Here is a 19351-nt window from a genome sequence, read left to right as displayed (position 1 = left end):
AAAAAAAAAAAAAAAAAAAAAAGTTGATCCTCAAATTTCGGCTCTCTCCCACTTCCACATGAGCCTTCCAGGTTAGCATGGGCTCCATATACTTCTCTTTCATGAGAGTTGTGGAGAGAAATTTAGGTTTTTTTTTTTGTTGTTTTGTTTTTTAAATCACAGGGCTAGAGAGATGGCTCAGCAGTTAAGAGCACTGACTGCTTTCTTCCAGAAGTCCTGAGTTCAATTCCTGCAACCATATGGTGACTCACAACCATCTGTAATGGGGTCTGATTCCCTCTTCTGATATGTCTGAAGACAGCAACAGTGTACTCATATATATATAAAACAAACAAGCAAACAAAAGATAACCTGGGTATAAAGCTCAGTGGTAGAGTATTTGCCTAGCACTCGTGAGGCCTTGGGCTCCATCTCAACGTTTTAAGAAAAACAAAAAAAGAATAAAAAACAACAGGTATGGTGGCATGTGCCTTTAATCCCAGTGCTCAGGAGGCAGAGGCAAGAGGATTTCTGTAAGTTTGAAGCCAGCCTAGTCTACATAGTGAGCTCCAGAAGCACTGGGGCTATGTAGAAAAACCCTGTCTCGAAAACAAAACAGAGAGACAGACAAACAAGACTCTCAGAGCCCCAGGAGCTGAAGGAGCAAAGGAGGCGGCGCCAAGTCTCCTCACTGCTGTGAGAATATGCTTGACATTTAGTTGGTTTGTAATTTAACAACCCAATATCAAACATATCACACAGAAGCAGGCAGGCAAACTTTGGTAGTGATCTGCCCTTCCCCTCACTGTGAAGTAAATTCAGGGGAGACAAACCAGAGCCTAACCATGTACAGGAGGAAACCCATCTTCTTCAAGGGCACTGACCCTTGGTCTTTCACTCCCCAAATACGGTCTTGGTTATCTGCCCTTCATGCTGTCCCCACCACAACCCCTCTTCTACTGTGTTCAGTGTGTGCTGGATCATGTTTTCAAAAGGCAAGAACACTGGGCAGGGCTTCACATCCGGCCACCTACCGTCTCCTAAAGCTCCCACATGAAGTTTCTTCTCCCTGTTGTGTGACAGCACCCGCTTCCAGAGGCTCAAACCATGTCAGCAGCTCCTCAACAGCTTTGCCACCTGCCTTTCGATGCCACCTCAGCTGCCCAGGGCTTTCCGGGCGTAAGGTTAGGGGTTTGCATCTCCTCTACTTTCTCCTTTCTAACCAGACTTCTAAGGTTCCCAGGTTTCTTTTCTCCCATGAGACTGCTCAATCTTCTCAATGGACTCCAACTTCATAACTTCAAGTCAACAGAAGTCATGGGAAACGTCTGAAATTCGGGGCTGCTGCTTGCGCCAACTGGTGCCTTGTTTCCTCATGTCCTTAAGGCATCCTACTTCATTCATGGTACCACTGGGTGTCTGGAACAGAAAAGCTATTGCACTCACAGGCTTCAGTCTGGACTTCAGACTAGCAGACTCCCACCTTCTCCTTCCTGGCTGGAATTGAAACTAAAGCTTTTAGATCAAGAGCAAGAGGGAACTGCTTCTGTCAGGAGGCAGCCTGCAACCCTCAGGAGTCCCATTCCTTTCTACAGCTTTTTATCACCAGAGCTCCCCGGCTGGCTTCACCAAGGCTCTTCCTTCACAGGATTCAACCTGGTTCTTTTTTTTTCCCCCTCTTGGAGAGAATTGGGTCTGTTGAGTGTCATTTGGCAGATGTTTCACTGTGGCAAAAAGAAGCCCAAATTATAGCTGCATAGGGCCTGGGAGCGATAGGAAGAAAGGGTGGGAGAACATTTTTTATTAGTCCCCAGGCATGTTCCTTGTGTCCTTGCTCTCATTAATCCTGACATCTCCCTCCCACACACCAACTTCACAGTGACTTTGATCTAAATCAATAGGGTGTCCCAACATCCAATCAATTCCAATTAACTGGGTGTGGCACTTGCCCTCCAGGAAAAGACTATTAAATGGGCCTAAGTTCCAAGTTACATGCTTGTGATATTTATCTTTTCTCTTTTGTAGTTCCCAAAGTCTCTCTCTGTGTGTGTATTGAACATTTATACATTTATATCCTTGCTCTCCACTTACCCTTACCCCTCATTTCTCAAGTTCTACCTCCCCCCACCCCAGGCCCTGAGGGCCTTGGCTACAATGGGAAACAGAAAGGAGGAAGAGAGGCTGGAAGGAGACCAGCAAGAATGGAAGACTCTCTAGATGAGGTAGCACACACCTTTAATTGCAGTACTTGGAAGACAGAGGCAGGAGGATCTCTGTAGTTCATGGCCAACCTGGTCTACATAATGAGTTCTGGGATAACCATGACTACATAGAGAAAACTTTACTCAAAAACGAACCCAAACAGAATTTAAGACAATAATTTTTGGGTACTATGGGAACAGAGAACTGTTGGGCATATTGGTGTGGGAGGTGCAGCTCTCTAGGAAGACTGGGTGGCACAGTTAGGAAGAAACATCACACTGATGAAAGCACTTTAGCTTTCCTCTTTATTTTTTTGGTTTTTTCGAGACAGGGTTTCTCTGTGTAGCCTTGGCTGTCCTGGAACTCACTCTGTAGACCAGACTGGCCTCAAACTTAGAAATCCTCTTGCTTCTGCCTCCCAAGTGCTGGGATTAAAGGCGTGCGCCACCACCACCTGGCTACCTTTTATTTTTATTACACTTTTATACTTTTGTGTGGTTGTGTCATGGTGCCCATGTGAAGGTCATAGGACAACCTCCAGGAATACCCCTCCTCTTATGTGGGTTCTTTGATTAAACACAGGTCATTAGGCCTAGTAGGAAGTGCCTTTATCCACTGCACCATCTCACAGAGCTCTGCACGTGGTTTTTTAGACAGCTATTTTGGATAGGTCTAGGTCCCGAGTCACAAGACCAGGGTGTGACATCAGCCCCAGCAGCAGCATGGGCTGGTGGGGTACAATTGAGTGATGTGATGAGTGCACATAGAATTGGCAGGGAGGGTCAGGGAAGATAAATGCTATAGGGAGCCAGTCTGCCAATAAATGGAGCTGGCCTGGCACTGATAAGCCCTGAGGCAATAGGCCAAGGTCAGAGATCCAGGCAGGTATCTTTATTTAATTCCCACAGTAACCTGTTAAGGTTGGGATTGTTTTGACTTCATAAATAAGCAACCAAAACTCAGACTGAAAATTATTTAAAAATATTTTATATGCATGGGTGTTTTATCTGCATGTCTATGTACCGTGAACTTGTCTGGTACCTGCCAAGGCCAGAAAAAGGTATTGGATCCTCTGGAACTGGAACTAGACAATTGTTGAGTAGCCGTATGGATGTTAGGAATTGAATCTGGTAGCTAGTACTCCTAATCACTGAGCCATTTCTCTAGTACCCACCTCCTTAGAATATTAAAACTTGCATTAGGCCAAACTAAGTGACAAGGCCAACACTGAAAACCAGATCTGTCCATTCTATTAACTTAGGCCATACTCTGTTAATTAGCAGGTGGCCCAGGAGACAGAGCAGAAGAAAGCTTAAAGAGCGTATAGACCAGACTAACACAGGCCAGGGACAGACAGAATGGAAATTCAGTCGTCAGTCAAAAATCCAGGTGGCATCTTGCGGCTTCATTTACAAAACCCATACTACACCTGTAATTCCTGTTCAGAGCCTGCTTTCCCACCAGCCTGGGAGCTCCAACTCACTTGATGAAAGTATCCAGGACTAGTTACTGACAAGGGATTAGGAAGCAGTGGCAATGAGGGTAGAGAGGGAAGAGTATGTGATAAAAAGAAGACAGATATTTAACTGGATGTGTGTTAGCCACAGGACCACAGAAATGGGGCCTGGGTTACAGGGAACTAGAATGAGGGTATTTTAGGCCAATCACTGGGCTTGTGCTCTCTACCTACTTATTTAATCCCAAGGGAAATCCTAGGAAGGTCTGTCCTTTCCAGAAGAGGAATGCAGTTCTGGTACTGTGAACCTAATACCTGACCTTAAAGCCTGGGCTTTCCTTGTATCCTGCTTGCCTCTCCATGCTCTTCATAGCATAGGTGGGATACGGAGGGGCAAGAAGTAGTAGCTCCTGACAGCTGAATGAAAAATACAGGCTTTTTTTTTTAAAGGTTTATTTATTTTATGAGTATGAGTACACTGTAGCTGTACAGATGGCCATGAGCCATCATGTGGCTGCTGGGAATTGAATTCAGGACAGCCCCACTTGCTCTGGCCCTGCTTGCTCCAGCTTAATACACTGTAGCTGTCTTCAGACACACCAGAAGAGGGCATCAGATCCCATTACAGATGGTTGTGAGCCACCATGTGGTTGCTGGGATCTGAACTCAGGACTTTCGGAAGAGCAGTCAGTGCTCTTACCCGCCGAGCCATCTTGCCAGCCCGAAAAATACAGGCTTTAATAAGGGATGCAGGCTAGAGACAGACTGGATGGAGAAAAGACAAGAGTGTGAACTTTGCAGTGGAGACAGCCACACAAAACTGAGGGTAGGAAAAGATCCCTTGGCATACATGCGTGAGCAGCGGCACTATTGATGGAAGCTAAGCTTAAAATACTAGCCTTTACTTCAGAGGACATGTTATTATGGCAGCTATGGGCTGTGAAATGGGGGTCTCTGAAAGTCACCTGCATCTTTGTGACCTACAGGTGCATGTGTTAATACTTTCCAGGATTTTCTGCGTCAAACACCCCGAGAATGGACATGCTTTTTCCAGCTTCTCATACTTACACCCGCTCCACTGCAAGCCGAATGCCTGAAGGGATTAGAGTTTGGAGTCCTCAGTTTTGTAAAGTAGGAATGGGAATTCAGCCTAATCCATGGTTTCACAACGAGATGACTTCTAAACATAAAACTGGGGTCTCCTGACACTCAAGCACCACAATGCCTACAGATTAATAGCCATGTTTAATGCTATTTGTCAATGAATTCAGGAAAGATCAGTGAAACTGAAGTCTGAGGCAGTGCCCACAATCTAGGAAGTAAAATTATGACAGCCAACAAATCAAGACTCAAGGCTGAGAATAAATCTGGTGGCCTAAATTTGAACCTTTAAGAGCTATAGGTTTACCAAACCTTTATTTGTTAAACCAAACCAGATTTTTAAAACCAGACACTGTACATAATTTCTCTCCTCGTACAACAGTGCATATCCCACACTGACCACAAGGCGTCACTCTTGTGTCCAGAGGCAACATTTAAGTTGACAAAAGAGTGAAAAAGAGATTTAAGTTCCAGGTCCAGGTGTGTTTTGGGAAGCTCAGGGTAAAGAATGAAGGCTGGGTTGGCAGGCATGACGAGATGGAAGGACAGTGTCAGAATCTCTCCTGGTAAAAAGCTTTGCCCATCTGATTGAGTTCCTGCTGGTACTGCTGATATTCCTTTTCAAACAGCTCGTGTAAGGCAGCTTGACGGACCTGGCGGGGAAGGCAGTAAAGTGTTTGGTGCTGGCTCTTCAACACCTCTTCTCAGCCTCTGGGTGCCTTTCCCAACCCTGTGCTCTGCTGGACCTGGACTTATCTGGGAATCAGTGGAGGGGAAGCCTGCCTAATCTCCCTTCCCTAGGGTGAAGACTCATCGTTCAACAAATACTTTGCTGAGAATATACATGAACTAGAAAATCTGCTAGGTCCTCAAGAAAGTAAGAGTGACATCACAACTGTCACCCAGGAGGAGAAGCAGCAGCTTGGGATCTCACTGGATGAAAACAGCAAAGACTATGATGCACTGGGAATTGAAAATCCCCACTTGTCACTTGCAGCTGGGGGTGGAGTGTGTGTGTGTGGGGACGAACACACCTATAATCCCAGTATATGGGAGGCTTGATGTCTGTAAGTTCCAGGCACCCTGTGATGCAGAGCTAGACCTTGTCTTAAAAAATAAATATAAGCCGGGCAGTGGTGGGGCAAGCTTTTAATCCCAGCACTTCGGAGGCAGAGGCAGGTGGATTTTTGAGTTCGAGGCCAGCCTGGTCTACAGAGTGAGTTCCAGGACAGCCAGGGATAAATATGTATATATATATATACATATTTATACATATATTTACATATATATAAATGTATATATATATGTAAATATATAACTACCCTTGGCTAGATGTAGTGATACATTTTAATCCCAGTGTGCGGGAGGCAGAGGCAGGTGGAGCTCTGAGTTCAGAGAGGCTGGCTAGCCTGACCTACTTAGCAAGTTCCAGGTCAGGTATGGCTGCATAGTAAGACCCTGTTTCAAACAATCCTAAGAACCCAAGAAAACAAAGCTACAAGAGTATCATCTGCAAACAATGAAAATGTAAAAATAATCACTGAAAAAGAGCTTTGACATCAAGTTAAAGTAACATTCTGATAAAATAACGAAAAAGAATCCAAGAGGCAAATGATACATGGTTAAGTCAAGAGAGAGGAGTTTGATATCCTGGTGGGGACCCAGCAGGGAAGGGGAAGACTCCAGGCTGCCCTCCTAGAACTCACCACTAGTAGCTGTTTGTTAGACAGTGCTAATTCCTGTTCCATAGTATCCTTCATCCTTAGGGCAGCATACGGGTCTCTCCGTTGGTTCAATGTCATCTGCCACATACAGTGAGCATGAAAATTCCGCCACCTGTCCCAGGTTTAGGGGTGGGAATTAAACGGGTGAGTTAGTAGTAAAAACCTGCCCTTACCAATGTGGTTGCTTTGAACAGATTTAGAATCTAGTGCGTAAGTGCACTGTTACTGAATCTTTACCATGGAGAGTTAGAGGCAGATCAGCTGTTACAGCACAAAGAAAAGGAGCCAGGCAGTGGTGGTGGGCAGTGGTGGCGCATGCCTTTAATCCCAGCACTTGGGAGGCAGAGGCAGGTGGATTTCTGGGATTTCTGAGTTTGAGGCCAGCCTGGTCTACAGAGTGAGTTCCAGGACAGCCAGGGCTACACAGAGAAACCTTGTCTTGAAAAAAAAAAAGGAAAACTAGGTTGTGTCACCTAGTTTTGGTCTTAGTTCACTGTTCCACCACCACCCCTGCCCTTTATTTTTTGAGACAGAGTTTCACTGTGTAGCCCTAGAACCACCTGCCTCTGCATCCAGAGTGCTGGGTTTAAAGTCATGCATAACCACTGCCTAGCAACTAAAAAAAAAACAAAAACATTTTTTTATGTAGCCCAGACTAGGCTCCACCAAACACTGTAGCTAACCTAGAACTACTGATGCCCCTCTGTTAGAAAGTAAATCCAGGTCCTGTGCAAGTTAGCAGTCCATCAATGAGGTATCTGTGCCCTCCTTTAGAAGGCTTTTCACTATATAGTTCCCTGGAATCATGTGGACTAGTCTGGGCACAAACTCAAGAGAGCCCTGTCTCTGCCCTGTAGTGTTGAAATTAAAGAGCAAATACCACCAAACTGGGCCTCCCTTTGGGGCTGACAGTCTATCAGTCACAAGGTAGTTTAGGCTCGCTTCAGACTCATGCTCATCCAAGTACTGAGATCATAGGTATGGGCCCCAATGTGCTGCTTCTGCCAGCCATTTTTTTTTTTTTTTAAAGCTTAGGTTTGGAGGTACAGTGGATGGTAGAATGCTTCCATGTACAAAGCCCTGGATTCAGTGCCACAAACATCACAAAGTTAGCAGGTGAAATCTGCAGTTCAGTTTTCCTGGGACTGTCGCATGTTCACCAACTGTTGAAATACCTGATGTATAATTAGTACAAAACCAGGCAACACACACAAGAACATTCAAAAAAAGAAAGGCAAAACAACAAACACTTGTGCTTTTCTACAGGGGATGGGAAGCAGTAGCAGAAAAAGAAAAGGCCCATCTCCTCTTGCTGTTGAGAACAAAGCCGCTTCCTCTCTGCTCTGTTTCCCTTCTTGAGGCATCCTCACGGAGGGCAGATTTCGGTGGTGGCTCAGGGAGAGGAGAGCAGAAAAGCCAAACTGATGAGATCAGATGAAAGCAGATTACCTGTTGACAGTCTTCTTAAGTGCCTCAGCTCTCTGGAAATTCTGCAAGAGAAGGGAGTTGTGTTGATCTCCTTGATTACTAGAATCGTACCACCAGTACCCACCTTTTGAGGAATGAAGTAGTGAGTTTCCTAGGGGCCAGACTGAAGAGAAACTACAGGAGCCAGAGGGGACTTATGTGAACAGCCACTTTGTTCCAGAAGCAGTTTCCCATATATTGCTAACTCTCTCTTATGCTTCCAAGGGTCTTTCTCAGGAATAGTGGTGGACTTTGGGTAAAATAACCTGGAAACCATATCAAGGTAAACTCCACCCACTTCCAACCCCCCTTCCAATCCTCCATACCTCTTCTAGTTTTGTCATTTTTTCTGCAGACATATCTACTACAGACGCTTGCTAAGTCTGGGGACACTGGGAAGGCTCTCCTTTCTGTTTAGTTTGGTCACCAAGGTTTCAGTAGTCATGGCAACTTTTAGGCATCCAACAATGACCCCAGTCCTGGTAGTTGACTGGTTACTTGGGCCTGTTGCCTTAGTGACCTGAAGGGAATCCTGTTCTCCAGCTTTCTATTAGTGACAAGGCCAGGATATAATGAGCCACACAGTCCCTAGTTCAGGATTTCTTCTGTTGGAATTTCAGACTATCAGTAGTTTAGATGCAGACATACAGTTCAATCAGTTTCTGGCAGCAACACTCCACGCCCTATGTCCTTTAAGAGAAATGTAAGCACACACCAAATGCCCGTTGTTTTAAAGACCACTCTAAAGAAATGATTCATGGTTTTATAGTAGTTTTATTAAGTACTTTGTAAACTGAGACTAATACACTGATATTAGAGGATACCACTTCTCTTCACATTGTTTCACCATCTTGGCATAGGTTATGCCAAGTGCCAGAATGTTTCTTTCTACTTGTCATAAGTATTGGATGAAGGTGGGGATAGATCCTTCACTTTAGGAAAGTCATGCTCATGTCACAATGCACCTGGTTATAATGGAGCACCAAAATTCCAGAGGACATTCTACCCACTTTATCAATCTCCTTTCCCCATCAGGTCCTGACTGACTTTTCCACCAATCAAATCTGAGATGCTCTAAAACAAATATTTCTGTTCAGTTGAGTGCAATGGGGTAGACAAAAGACACCTCACCTCAACTTACATCTTTGGGACTAAACAGCACTGAACAGGGCAGGTGAATTACAGCCAAAATCAAGCGAAGGTTTTCAAGGAAGCTTCAACAGAAATGTTAAGAATGACATTTGAACTCAAATCCAGAAGAAGTGCTACTGGGAGATACTGAGACTGAGGTCTTAGCCAGTATCAGAAAAGGTTGGGAATGGCCTTTTAGATACTGTTCTGTAAGAATGCTTTGGCCAATAAAGTTTGGGTCTGCTGAACCAGATATTCCGAGCGCCACAAGCTGGCATGTGTGCAGCTCCGTCACAGCGTGCTCTCCAGGGTGTTATAGTTGTCTTTAAAGCTCTTCAGTTCGAGGAAGTGCTTAGGGCGTTTGCTCTTCTGACTGGAGGGCAGGTATGTGACCTGGATTGTGGTTGGCGACATTTCAGGTGACTGAGTTAGGTCTTTGGCTGCTGACTGGTGTTGTCTCTGAGAACTCCCAATTCGTGCTTTGACCCTGAAGAATACACAGCAGGCATGGACAGAATGAGAACTAGCAGAAAGGGGGCTGGAGAGATGACTCAGTAGTTAAGAGCATATACTGTTCCTCTAGAGGACCAGAGTTCAAGTCCTGGCAACCATGTCAAGTGTTTGTAATTCTAGCTCCAGGCCAGAACCTTTGCACATACTTACATACAACTAAAACTAATAAAAAAAATGAATCTTAAAAACAAGCAAACAAACAGGGCAGTGGTGGTGCACACCTTTAATCCCAGCACTTGGGAGCCAAAGGCAGGCAGATTTCTGAGTTCGGGGCCAGCCTGGTCTACAGAGTGAGTTCCAGGACAGGGCTATTCAGAGAAACAGAGAAACCCTGTCTTGAAAAACCAAAAAAAAAACAAAAACAAAAACAAAAACCAAGCAAACAAGCAAACAAAAAATTCCCAGAATACAACAATTCAGAAATTACTTCACTCCATAAATGCAGCAAAAATCATCTGATCTATTTTACCAGTTACTAAGGAAGGTATGGTGGCACACACCTATAATTTCAGGAGGCAGAGGATGTCACAAATTCAAGGCCAGTCTGGTCTACATAGCAAGTCTGCCTCAACTCCATGTACCACAAAATGACAACCCTGCCCCCTCATTAAAAAAGACCCACAAAGTCCAAACAACTCATTAGTAAAACAATATAATAATTTATATTATCAGAGAACCTAAATTTTAAATTTTAATTTTAATTTTTAAGCACTCCTTTCCAGCGCAATCCTTTCTTTCTTGGGACATGGAGAGGGAGAATGGACAGAGAGGGTCTTACTATGCAGGTGAGGCTGGCCTTGCAGGAAAGTGGGCCACTCCATCTGGCACCAGCTTTTATTATGCTCTGCTTACAGAAAGCTTGTAGCTTTGCTGAGTACCTTAACACCTGTATGTCAGTAATTTCCCAGTGCACAGGGAAGGAAATATTAAAATCAAACTATTGGGCACGTACCACATTATAAGATACACAGCACTTGGTGACTTGCCACAGTTCATTTACTAACACCCTAGCAGCTCCAGTACTGTAACATCGACTTTGCAGGTTAAGGACCAAGAGTCCAATAACTAACTTTTATGATATCATAAAGCTAGACAGATTTATCACATTTCAAAGCCTATACCCTTCCATTGTTATCCATCAAACCTTTCTAGAAACCAGAATTAAAAAAAAAAAGATAGCCAGGTATGGTAGTATATACCAATAATCCTAAAACTCAAGATGGCAAAGGCAAGAGGGTTATCATTGTCTTGAATTTTAGGGAACAAGATCATATCTCAAAAAGCCCAAATTAAAACAAAGTAACAAAATATCTAATGAAATACACAGCAATAAACCTTATTTCCCAGATAAGGTTTCTCTGTACAGCCCTGGCTATCCTAGAACTCAATCTGTAGACCTTGGAACTCAGAGATCCGCCTGACCCTGCCTCCTGAGTGCTGGGAATGTATCTTAACTATTTTTCAAGTATATGCTTTGACAGTTAAGTGCAATCATAATTTTGTACAGTTAACCTCCAGAATGCTTTCCATTTTACAAAACTTTATGTTGATTAAATAAAGCTTCCTTATCTCCCCAGGTTCTAGCAACCACTGTTCTATATCCCCTCTCTGAGTCTGACTGCTTAGATCGAAGTGAAATCAGCATCTATATTTCAAGTGAATCTTTAACAGGTTTCCTGCCTAACTTCTTTCATGATTTCTTATTTGTGTGTGTATGTGCCTGCAAGCTTATACGTATTACACACGTGCAGGAACCTAAAGACATCAGAAGTTGGTATCAAGTGCTGTGGCTTATGTGTGTTTGGCAAGCACTCTACCAACTGAATTATATCCTCAGACCTGGAAACTCAACTCTAGATTCTTTTTTTCTCGAGAAAGGGTTTTTTTGTGTAGCCCTGGCTGTCCTGGAACTCAGAAATCCACCTGCCTCTGCCTCCCAAGTGCTGGGATTAAAGGCGTACGCCACCACTGCCCGGCATGGCTTTCCTTTTTCAATATGCATGTTCACTCACAATTTGCCTAAGTGGCATAATGAAACTACTTTAAAACATTTACCAGTCAGATTCTTTTATAAACAAATGCTTAAAAGCTGACTTTCTACTGATTTCTTTCTTTAAAGATAGGTTTACATTGCTTCACATTGTAAAAAAAAAAAAAAAAAAAATCTTACTTTTATTGGACCAAAGCACAAAGAGAAGTACCCTAGAACAGAGGAGTTCTTAAGTGCTGGAAAAAAAGCTCATTCCTTTGCTAGCTATACCGTTTTCTTTTTCTTAGATATATTTGTTTTATTCATATGAGCACACTGTCACTCTCTTCAGACTCACCAGAAGAGGGCATCAGATCCTACAGCAGATGGTTGTGAGCCACCATGTAGTTGCTGGGAATTGAACTCAGGATCTCTGGAAGAGTAGTTGGTGCTCTTAACCACTGAGCCATTTCTCCAGCCTGTTATACATTTTTTGACATTTTACTTTTTTAAAAATGATTTACAGTGTATGGGTATCTTGATTGCATATATGTCTATGCACTACATACCCGCCTGGTCATTGTGGAAGCCAGAAAAGGTATGAGATCCCACTGTAAATGGAGTTATAGACAGTAAGGATTGGATCCCAGCTGTCTGTAGGAGCAGCTAGTGCTCTTAGCCCAAGCCTTCATTTCAGGCCTTTTTGTTTTGTTTTTGAGACTGTTCCTCTCTGTAGCCCTGGTTGTCTAGGCTCTCTCTATGTAGACTAGGTTGCCATCTAATTTAGAGATTAGCTTACCTCTCTCTACCGAGTGTTGAGAATAAAGGCCTGCACCACCATACTCAGACAATTTTGACAAGGCTAGACAAAAAAATAAAATCCAAAACAAGAATAAAACCCACGATATGCACACAAAGTAGAAGTTTTTCTTGATAGCTTATAGAGCAAAATAACCACTTGTATTTAATCCTGGCAAGTTTTATGAGAACAGTTTAGCACTTCTGTATTCTTTTATACTTTTGTTTACTTATTTATTTAGATATAGCCTGGCCTGGCCTAGACTTTGTGATTTTTCTCCTTACTGTACACATATGTCTAACTAGCTTTCTTTGAGATCCCCACCATACTCACACAGTGGCCAGCTCACTCAAGGCCTCCTGATATCGCAAGTACTCACTCTGGCCAAAGACCTTAGGAAACAGAAAGGAAAAATCAATCTCTTTGTCTTAAGCATTTCATTCCTTTAGTTCCTTGAAGGGAAAACCAATAGTCCAACTTACCCCTGTCCCATAGCGGGCTGTCTCATATCCATCCAGGAGGGTATCAATGAGGGCCTTTCGAACACCCTTGAAAGGAGTGGTAGTGTTTCGCAGCTCTAGCAAGTAGGAGCGGAAATTCTTACCCATTAAAGAACAGGGGTGCCGGCCTTCAGCATGAAACGGGATCTCTGAGAAGACAACAGAACAATGACACCTCTGCTCCCTGTCTTTTCTAAACTTAGAAACAGTTGTAATTATCATCAAGAAACCCTGTTTTATAAAGTTAATATTTGCTAATAAAAAGACTGTGTCTAATGACATGAATAATGAGTTGGAAAAAAGAAATTCTAACAGAGTTAAAGTCAGTGCCCAAGTGGTGATCTGGGCAGTGGCTCTGTCAATGATCTCTTGTTGGCTGCCGGCCAGCGTCTATCCAAAATGGCGCCAAACTTCACTTCCGTACCACGGACAGCTGCTTGGCGCAGGCGCGCGGTAACAGTGACACATCTCTCCCTCGGCTCTCCCCCTCCCGATGGGGATATGCTAATAAGGTGCTTGCACTAAACTAATCAGACAGTAACACGTTTGCTCGCCCCCCTCCCGCGGGAGTAGGTTAATGAGGTGTCTGCATGGTGCACCAATCAGACAGTCTCGCTCGGCTATATAAGCCAGCAGCTCCAGGGTATCAGGTCAACTTAAACTGTGTTATTGGCTGTCTCCCTCGCACTTCCTGGAAAAGTGGATGCTACATTTTCCAATCTCTTTTGAGGGAAAACAACTATCATCACTCAATTTATTAAACTAAAGGTTTCAGGAGAAGAACTTTAAAAAACAAAATCAAGTGCTAAGTATAGTGTAGTGGCACATACCAATAATCCTAACATTGGGGAGGCTAAGGCAGGAAGATGCTCAATTCAAGACCCAGTTTGAGCTACACAGCAAGAATCTGTCTCAAAAACAAACCAACAAACCAAAAAACCCAACCAAACAAAAGAGCAAAAACTTCTACAACATCCACAACACAAAACCCCTGAAAAAAAAAAAAAAAAAAGCAAGCAAGCAAACAGAAAGCATCCTGATCCCACTGGAGGCTAGAGAGCTTAGCAGCTAACAGCACTCACAGCAATGCACTTGCAGTAGCCTGGGTTTAGATGCCAACAACTACCCAGATTTCCAGATTCAGGAGCTGATTGCTACTTTTGGCCTCCTGCACACAAATAGTACATATAAACCCACGCAAGCATACAATACACATAGTATAAAAATAGTAATTAAGGCCAGAGTGTGGTAGTATATGTCTTTAATCCCAGTACTAGCAGGCAAAGGCAGGTAGATCTCTTGAGTTGAAGGTTGTCAAGGCTAATATCAAGACTCTGTCTTAAAAAAAAAACAAAAACAAGGAGCTGGAGAGATGGCTCAGTGGGTAAGAGCACTGACTGATCTTCCAAAGGTCCTGAGTTTGGACCCCCACATGGTGGCTCACAACCACCCATAATGAGATCGAATGCCCTCTTCGGGTGCATCCAAAGACAGCTACAGTGAATTACATTGGAGCTCAATCCCCAGCAGCCACAAGATGGCTCATGGCCATCTGTACAGCTACAGTGTACTCATACACATAAAATAAATAAATAAATCTTTAAATAAATAAAAACAAACCAACAAGTTCTCTAAGACAAAAACTAGAAAAAAAAAAGTTTATAGTTTGGTTGTTTGTATGCTTATTTAGCACACCAGCAGCTCTGGGTTTGAGAGCACCAAATATACTGGGTGTGGTAGCACAATGCCCACAATCTAGTACCTGGGAGGTAGAAGCAGGAGGCTCTGAAGGTCAAGGCCATCCTTAGCTATGTGACTACTCCTCTTCAAATTAAAAAACAAAAACAAAAACAAAACTCAAACCAAAATAATTCAGACTCTTAGGAGAAGAAATAATTAACCACCAGGAGGTGGTAGTGCAAGCCTTTAATCCCAGCACTCTAAAGGCAGAGGCAGGTGATCTCTGATTGTGACCTCTGGTTTATTGATCCAATTCTAGGGATAGCCAGGGCTACACAAAGTAACCCTGTTTCAAAAAAAAAAAAACAAAAACAAAAACAAAAAAAAACCAAAAAAGCCCCAAAATAACCAAAAAACCAAAAGCAAAAACAAAAAAAGAAAAGACAGATAGGCACAAAGTGAAAGAAAGGAAGGAAAGACAGAAAGAGCAAACTGAGGTGATTCATTTCTGAGAGAGGATCTCTCCATGTAGCTAGCCCTGGTCGTCCTGGAACTGCCTTAGTAGATAAGGCTGGCCTTTAACTCACTGAGATTTTCCTGCTTGACTCCTGAGCTGTGGGATTAAAGGTATGTGTTACCACACCTGGATACCCAAAGTGATTTCTTTTAATATAGTACTCTCAAAATGGCTCATCTTTCAGTTCCACAGGCTTAGACTCTAGAGTGTTCCTTATCAGGTAACTTACCAGAGGCACGGATGGCATCTAGAGCTTTCATCCTGTATAGATAGTTGTAGCAACCTATTGAGAAAAAGACTAGTCTTAGTGATTACTCTCAAAATATTCTAAGATTACAGAATAATAAACTACCTCCTTGTATCTAGCATATATCCAATAACTTAGGACTATAGAGTCTTGTTATAGGTGTTGAAACTTCTAATAGAGGAATTCTGAAGCTGTGGGACTCCTTAGTGAAACATCCTCCAGGAGCTTGTCACATACTTTGATTCCCCTGGGTTTCCAGCTGCAGTAGTCTGGTATCATCATCTGCAAGGAGCTGGGGTTCATACTTGATATCTTGAACCCTGGATAGTCGAATATCAATCTCCTCTTTTAAGTCCTGTGCATTCAGAAAAGAATACATCATCACTATCTTGTATTCTGTTTCCCAACAAGTTGTAAAGGGGACAGAGCTAATTAGTTTCATATAAACTGTTTATTTTTTGTTTTTCAAGACAGGGTTTCTCTATGTAGCCATGGCTGTCCTGGACCTCACTCTGTAGACCATGCTGGCCTCAGAAATCCACCTGCCTCTGCCTCCCAAGTGCTGGGATTAAAGGCGTGCACCACCACCGCCCGGCAAGAATGAACATTTTAACTAACACACTCCACAATGCTGCCATGAGAAATTCAAGGTAATATTTTGTAGGGTGTGACCGTACCTGACTTTAATCCCAGTACTCAGGTGGCAGAGGCAGGTGGATTTCTGAGGACAAAGTGAGTTCCAGGCCAGCCAGGCTCATAGAGAAACCCTGTTTCCAAAGAAGGAAAAACAAAACAAACAAAACCAATAACAAACCAAGCCAAGCAAAAACATGTAATACACATTCCTCTCTATAGGGAAAAAAACCTTTTTAACTACCATCTAAATTAAGGAGCTGGGTATTTCAATGCATGCCTGTCATTCCAGCAGTCAAGACATAGGGGTGGGAGATCAGGAATTCACAGCCAACTTTGTGTTCTAGAGGCCAGCCTGGCCTATAAGAGACTCTAGTCTCAAAAAGCCAAAACAGGAAGAATAAGAGAGCCAAGTGAAGACCATTTTTCGTGAGAGTACACGCAAAATTATGAAATTCAGTCAATAGAGCCTGATGCTGGTAATGGGTAGAGTCATAGAAAAGGAAGTTGTGCAGGGCTGTGGTGGTGCACGCCTTTAATCCCAGCACTTGGGAGGCAGAGGCAGAGGCCAACCTGGTCTACAGAGTGAGTTCCAGGGACCCCCCCCCCCCCCCCCCCCCTGCAAAAAAGAAAAGGAAGTTGGTAAAGTCACTTGGTGTCTTATCTTATTAGAGGTAAAAGCATGATAGGGATGGCAATGGGATGTAGGGATTCTGATTTAAAGCAGGGAAGTTATCTCAGTTGGGAAAGCAATTGTCTACAATGCACCAAGTTCCTGGGTTCAATTTCTAGCACCACATAAACCAGGAGCGGCAGTGCATGCTTATAACTTTGGCACTTCAGAACTGAAAGCAGGAGGCCAGTTTTGTCAGGTTTTACCTACACATACAGCTCTTGCCAAAGATAGAGGAGATCCAGTTGGGAAACCACCAACCACCAACAAAAAGACTTCAAAGGGGACGGGGACAGGAGGATAGGCAGTATAATCAAACTGGCAAAATGCAAGCTTAGTGTAGACCCTGCCTCTGAAATTAAGGTGGGGAGCAACTGAAAAAAAAAACAGAATATGCCACAGCATGGCTTCCATACAAGCACACATGCATGTATGCATACACATAAAAGATTTCTGACTTGTGTATATTAGGTTTGAGATGGCTATTTGAAACCTAAGTGTCTTTGCTTTTTTTCAGATAGGTTTTCTTTGTGGAGCCCTGATTGTCCTAGAGATCACTCTGTAGATTAGGTTGGCCTCGAAATTACAGGTCCTCCCTCATCCTGGGATTAAAGGCATAATATACCCAACTGCCCAGCCTTGAAACCTGAATTTTTTTTTCCCTCCTCCCTGAAACCTGAGTTTTAATGTCAGATAGTTATATATTCCAACAGGTTTCTCATTAGAAGACATTTTTAAAAAAGATTTATTTATTTATTTATTTATTTATTTATTTATTATATGTAAGAACACTGTAGCTGTCTTCAGACACACCAGAAGAGGGCATCAGATCTCATTATGGATGGTTGTGAGCCACCATGCGGTTGCTGGGAATTGAACGCAGAACCTTTTGGAAGAGCAGTTGTCAGTGCTTTTAACCACTGAGTCATTTTTCTTAAAGCCAAGAAAAAGAAAGCACTTAAGAAAGTTAAGCCACTACTAGATTATTTACTTTTAGTTTTATTTTTTTGGTTTTTCACGTCAATGTTTCTGTACATAGCCCTGGCTGTCCTGAATTAGCTTTGTGGACCTGGTTGGCCTCAGACCCACCTGTCTCTGCCTGAGTGCTGGGATTAAAGGTGTGTTCTACCACGCCCAGCATGATTATTCAATTTTTCGATGCTGTTTGCTTAGTACATTATCTTGGTAATCTCAGCATTTGTACTGTTCAGGCAGGAGGGCGGCTTTGAGGGTGCATGGTGAGAGAGTCATATTGGGTTACAATAGGGAATTCAGTATGTCTCAAAATACAAAACAAAGAACAATAACAAAATTAAAAAGTTGTTAGGTAATTTCTTTCTTTGGCTTTAGGCTTGACTTGAAAGGTGGAACTAGGTGATTATTGCCCTGCCCCTCACTTTTTGTAGTGTCAGGGATTAAATCCAGTCTTCTGCATTCTAAGCAAGCACAATGGGCATTTTTTTTTTTCTGAGACAGGGTTTCTCTGTATAGCCCCGGCTGTCCTGGAACTCACTCTGAAGACCAGGCTGGCCTCGAACTCAGAAATCCTCCAGCCTCTGCCTCCCAAGTGCTGGGATTAAAGGTGTGTGCCACCACCACCCGGCCACAATGGGCATCTTCTGCAAAGGCAACCATTCTCACAACGCTGGAAGGAACCATAACTATTCCCAACATCATGCTTAAACTAAATCAACATGAAACATTTGGTAATTTAATTGAAGATGAGAGACATTTTACAACCTGAATTGGTTGTGGAGCAGCAGTGAGCAAGTGAGCCAAGTCCGCAGGCAATTATCTCATAGTTTGTGGAGGGGAAAATGAAAGTAAGTATATGAGTAAAAGTCATCTTTTAAAGTTAGAGAAAAGTCTCCTTGTGCCAAGGAACCAGGCTTACCTAGCACTCTAATGACCTACCTTGGGGGCATTGTGTCCCACAGGAACATGAGGTCCCCTTCTAGATTTCATTGCAAAGCGCATGATTTGTCTCTTCACAAAAATAAACAGCAGTACGAATACCTGTCCAAAAAGATTAGAACCATTTTAGTAATAACTATAATTTTTTAAAATGTCCTCTTTCAAAGTCCCTGGGTTTAGGCTCTCAGAGCTGGATGCTTTGGGGCGAAGCCAGGTCGCTAAGGTGGGTCTGGGGCTAGTAGCCGGGAGGCATGTTAATCTGGGCCCTAGAATTTAAGAGGGAGGGTTCTTACTGAGGGGCAGGCAGCTTTGACTTAAAGATCTCAGGCAGTCTACGGATACAATTCGAAAGTCCAGATACAAATCAAGTAGCTGAAGAACGAAGACAGGGAACAGCTCAGGAGGAGGGTCCGGACTCAGACAAATGCCACAAGAGCAATAGAATGGGGATCTCCTCACCAGACTCCCGTACGCCATCACAAGCACGACATTCACTCCAGAAAGCCAGTTACTACTAGACGCCATCGCCTCTGTCTCCGGGAACACCTGCTAGGATAGTCCCGCCGCGCTCGCGCGTTAGGGCACCTAGGTTCCCTGGAGCTCTCCGGCCATTTCCGTATGGTTTTTCGGTAAAAAAAAACCAGACTCGGGTCCGTCAGAAAACATGGTGGATGGGGGCCCTAGTTAAGCGCAGGCCCCTCCCGTCGCACCCACCCTCGCCACGTGACCTATGTCTGCAAAGGAACCTGGGAGTGCAGAGACGCGGAACTACGCCGGAGAGAGGAAGCAGAGGCCGTACTGGAGTCACGTGATGGAGGCGGAGCCGTACGGGGCGGGGCGGGGGCG

The 19351-nt window shown here is 43.6% G+C and overlaps 2 protein-coding genes across 3 annotated transcripts; both read right to left on the bottom strand.

The window, feature by feature from the left end:
* Positions 1-4863: 4863 nt before the first annotated feature.
* CUNH1orf189 (chromosome unknown C1orf189 homolog) lies at positions 4864-8555 on the bottom strand. Its single transcript, XM_031374570.1, has 4 exons — positions 8256-8555; positions 7912-7952; positions 6445-6574; positions 4864-5391 (listed from the first exon to the last, which is right to left on the bottom strand). Exons 1-4 carry the CDS (start codon positions 8286-8288, stop codon positions 5290-5292), a joined length of 306 nt encoding a protein of 101 aa, XP_031230430.1. The 5' UTR covers positions 8289-8555; the 3' UTR covers positions 4864-5289.
* Positions 8556-8687: 132 nt separating this feature from the next.
* On the bottom strand, positions 8688-19345 carry CUNH1orf43 (chromosome unknown C1orf43 homolog). Of its 2 annotated transcripts, none has more exons than XM_031374569.1 (7): positions 19252-19345; positions 18506-18607; positions 15523-15640; positions 15268-15321; positions 12824-12990; positions 12675-12733; positions 8688-9547 (listed from the first exon to the last, which is right to left on the bottom strand). In XM_031374569.1, exons 2-7 carry the CDS (start codon positions 18566-18568, stop codon positions 9352-9354), a joined length of 657 nt encoding a protein of 218 aa, XP_031230429.1. In that variant the 5' UTR covers positions 18569-18607; positions 19252-19345; the 3' UTR covers positions 8688-9351. The 2 variants fall into 2 exon arrangements, with proteins under 2 accessions (XP_031230429.1, XP_031230428.1); XM_031374568.1 differs by lacking the exon at positions 19252-19345 and adding an exon at positions 18965-19245.
* Between the last annotated feature and the right edge of the window lie 6 nt (positions 19346-19351).

This window comes from Mastomys coucha, unplaced genomic scaffold (genome assembly GCF_008632895.1).
Source record: "Mastomys coucha isolate ucsf_1 unplaced genomic scaffold, UCSF_Mcou_1 pScaffold16, whole genome shotgun sequence".
Lineage (NCBI taxonomy): Eukaryota > Metazoa > Chordata > Mammalia > Rodentia > Muridae > Mastomys > Mastomys coucha.
This window is presented reverse-complemented; position numbering and strand designations above follow the sequence as displayed.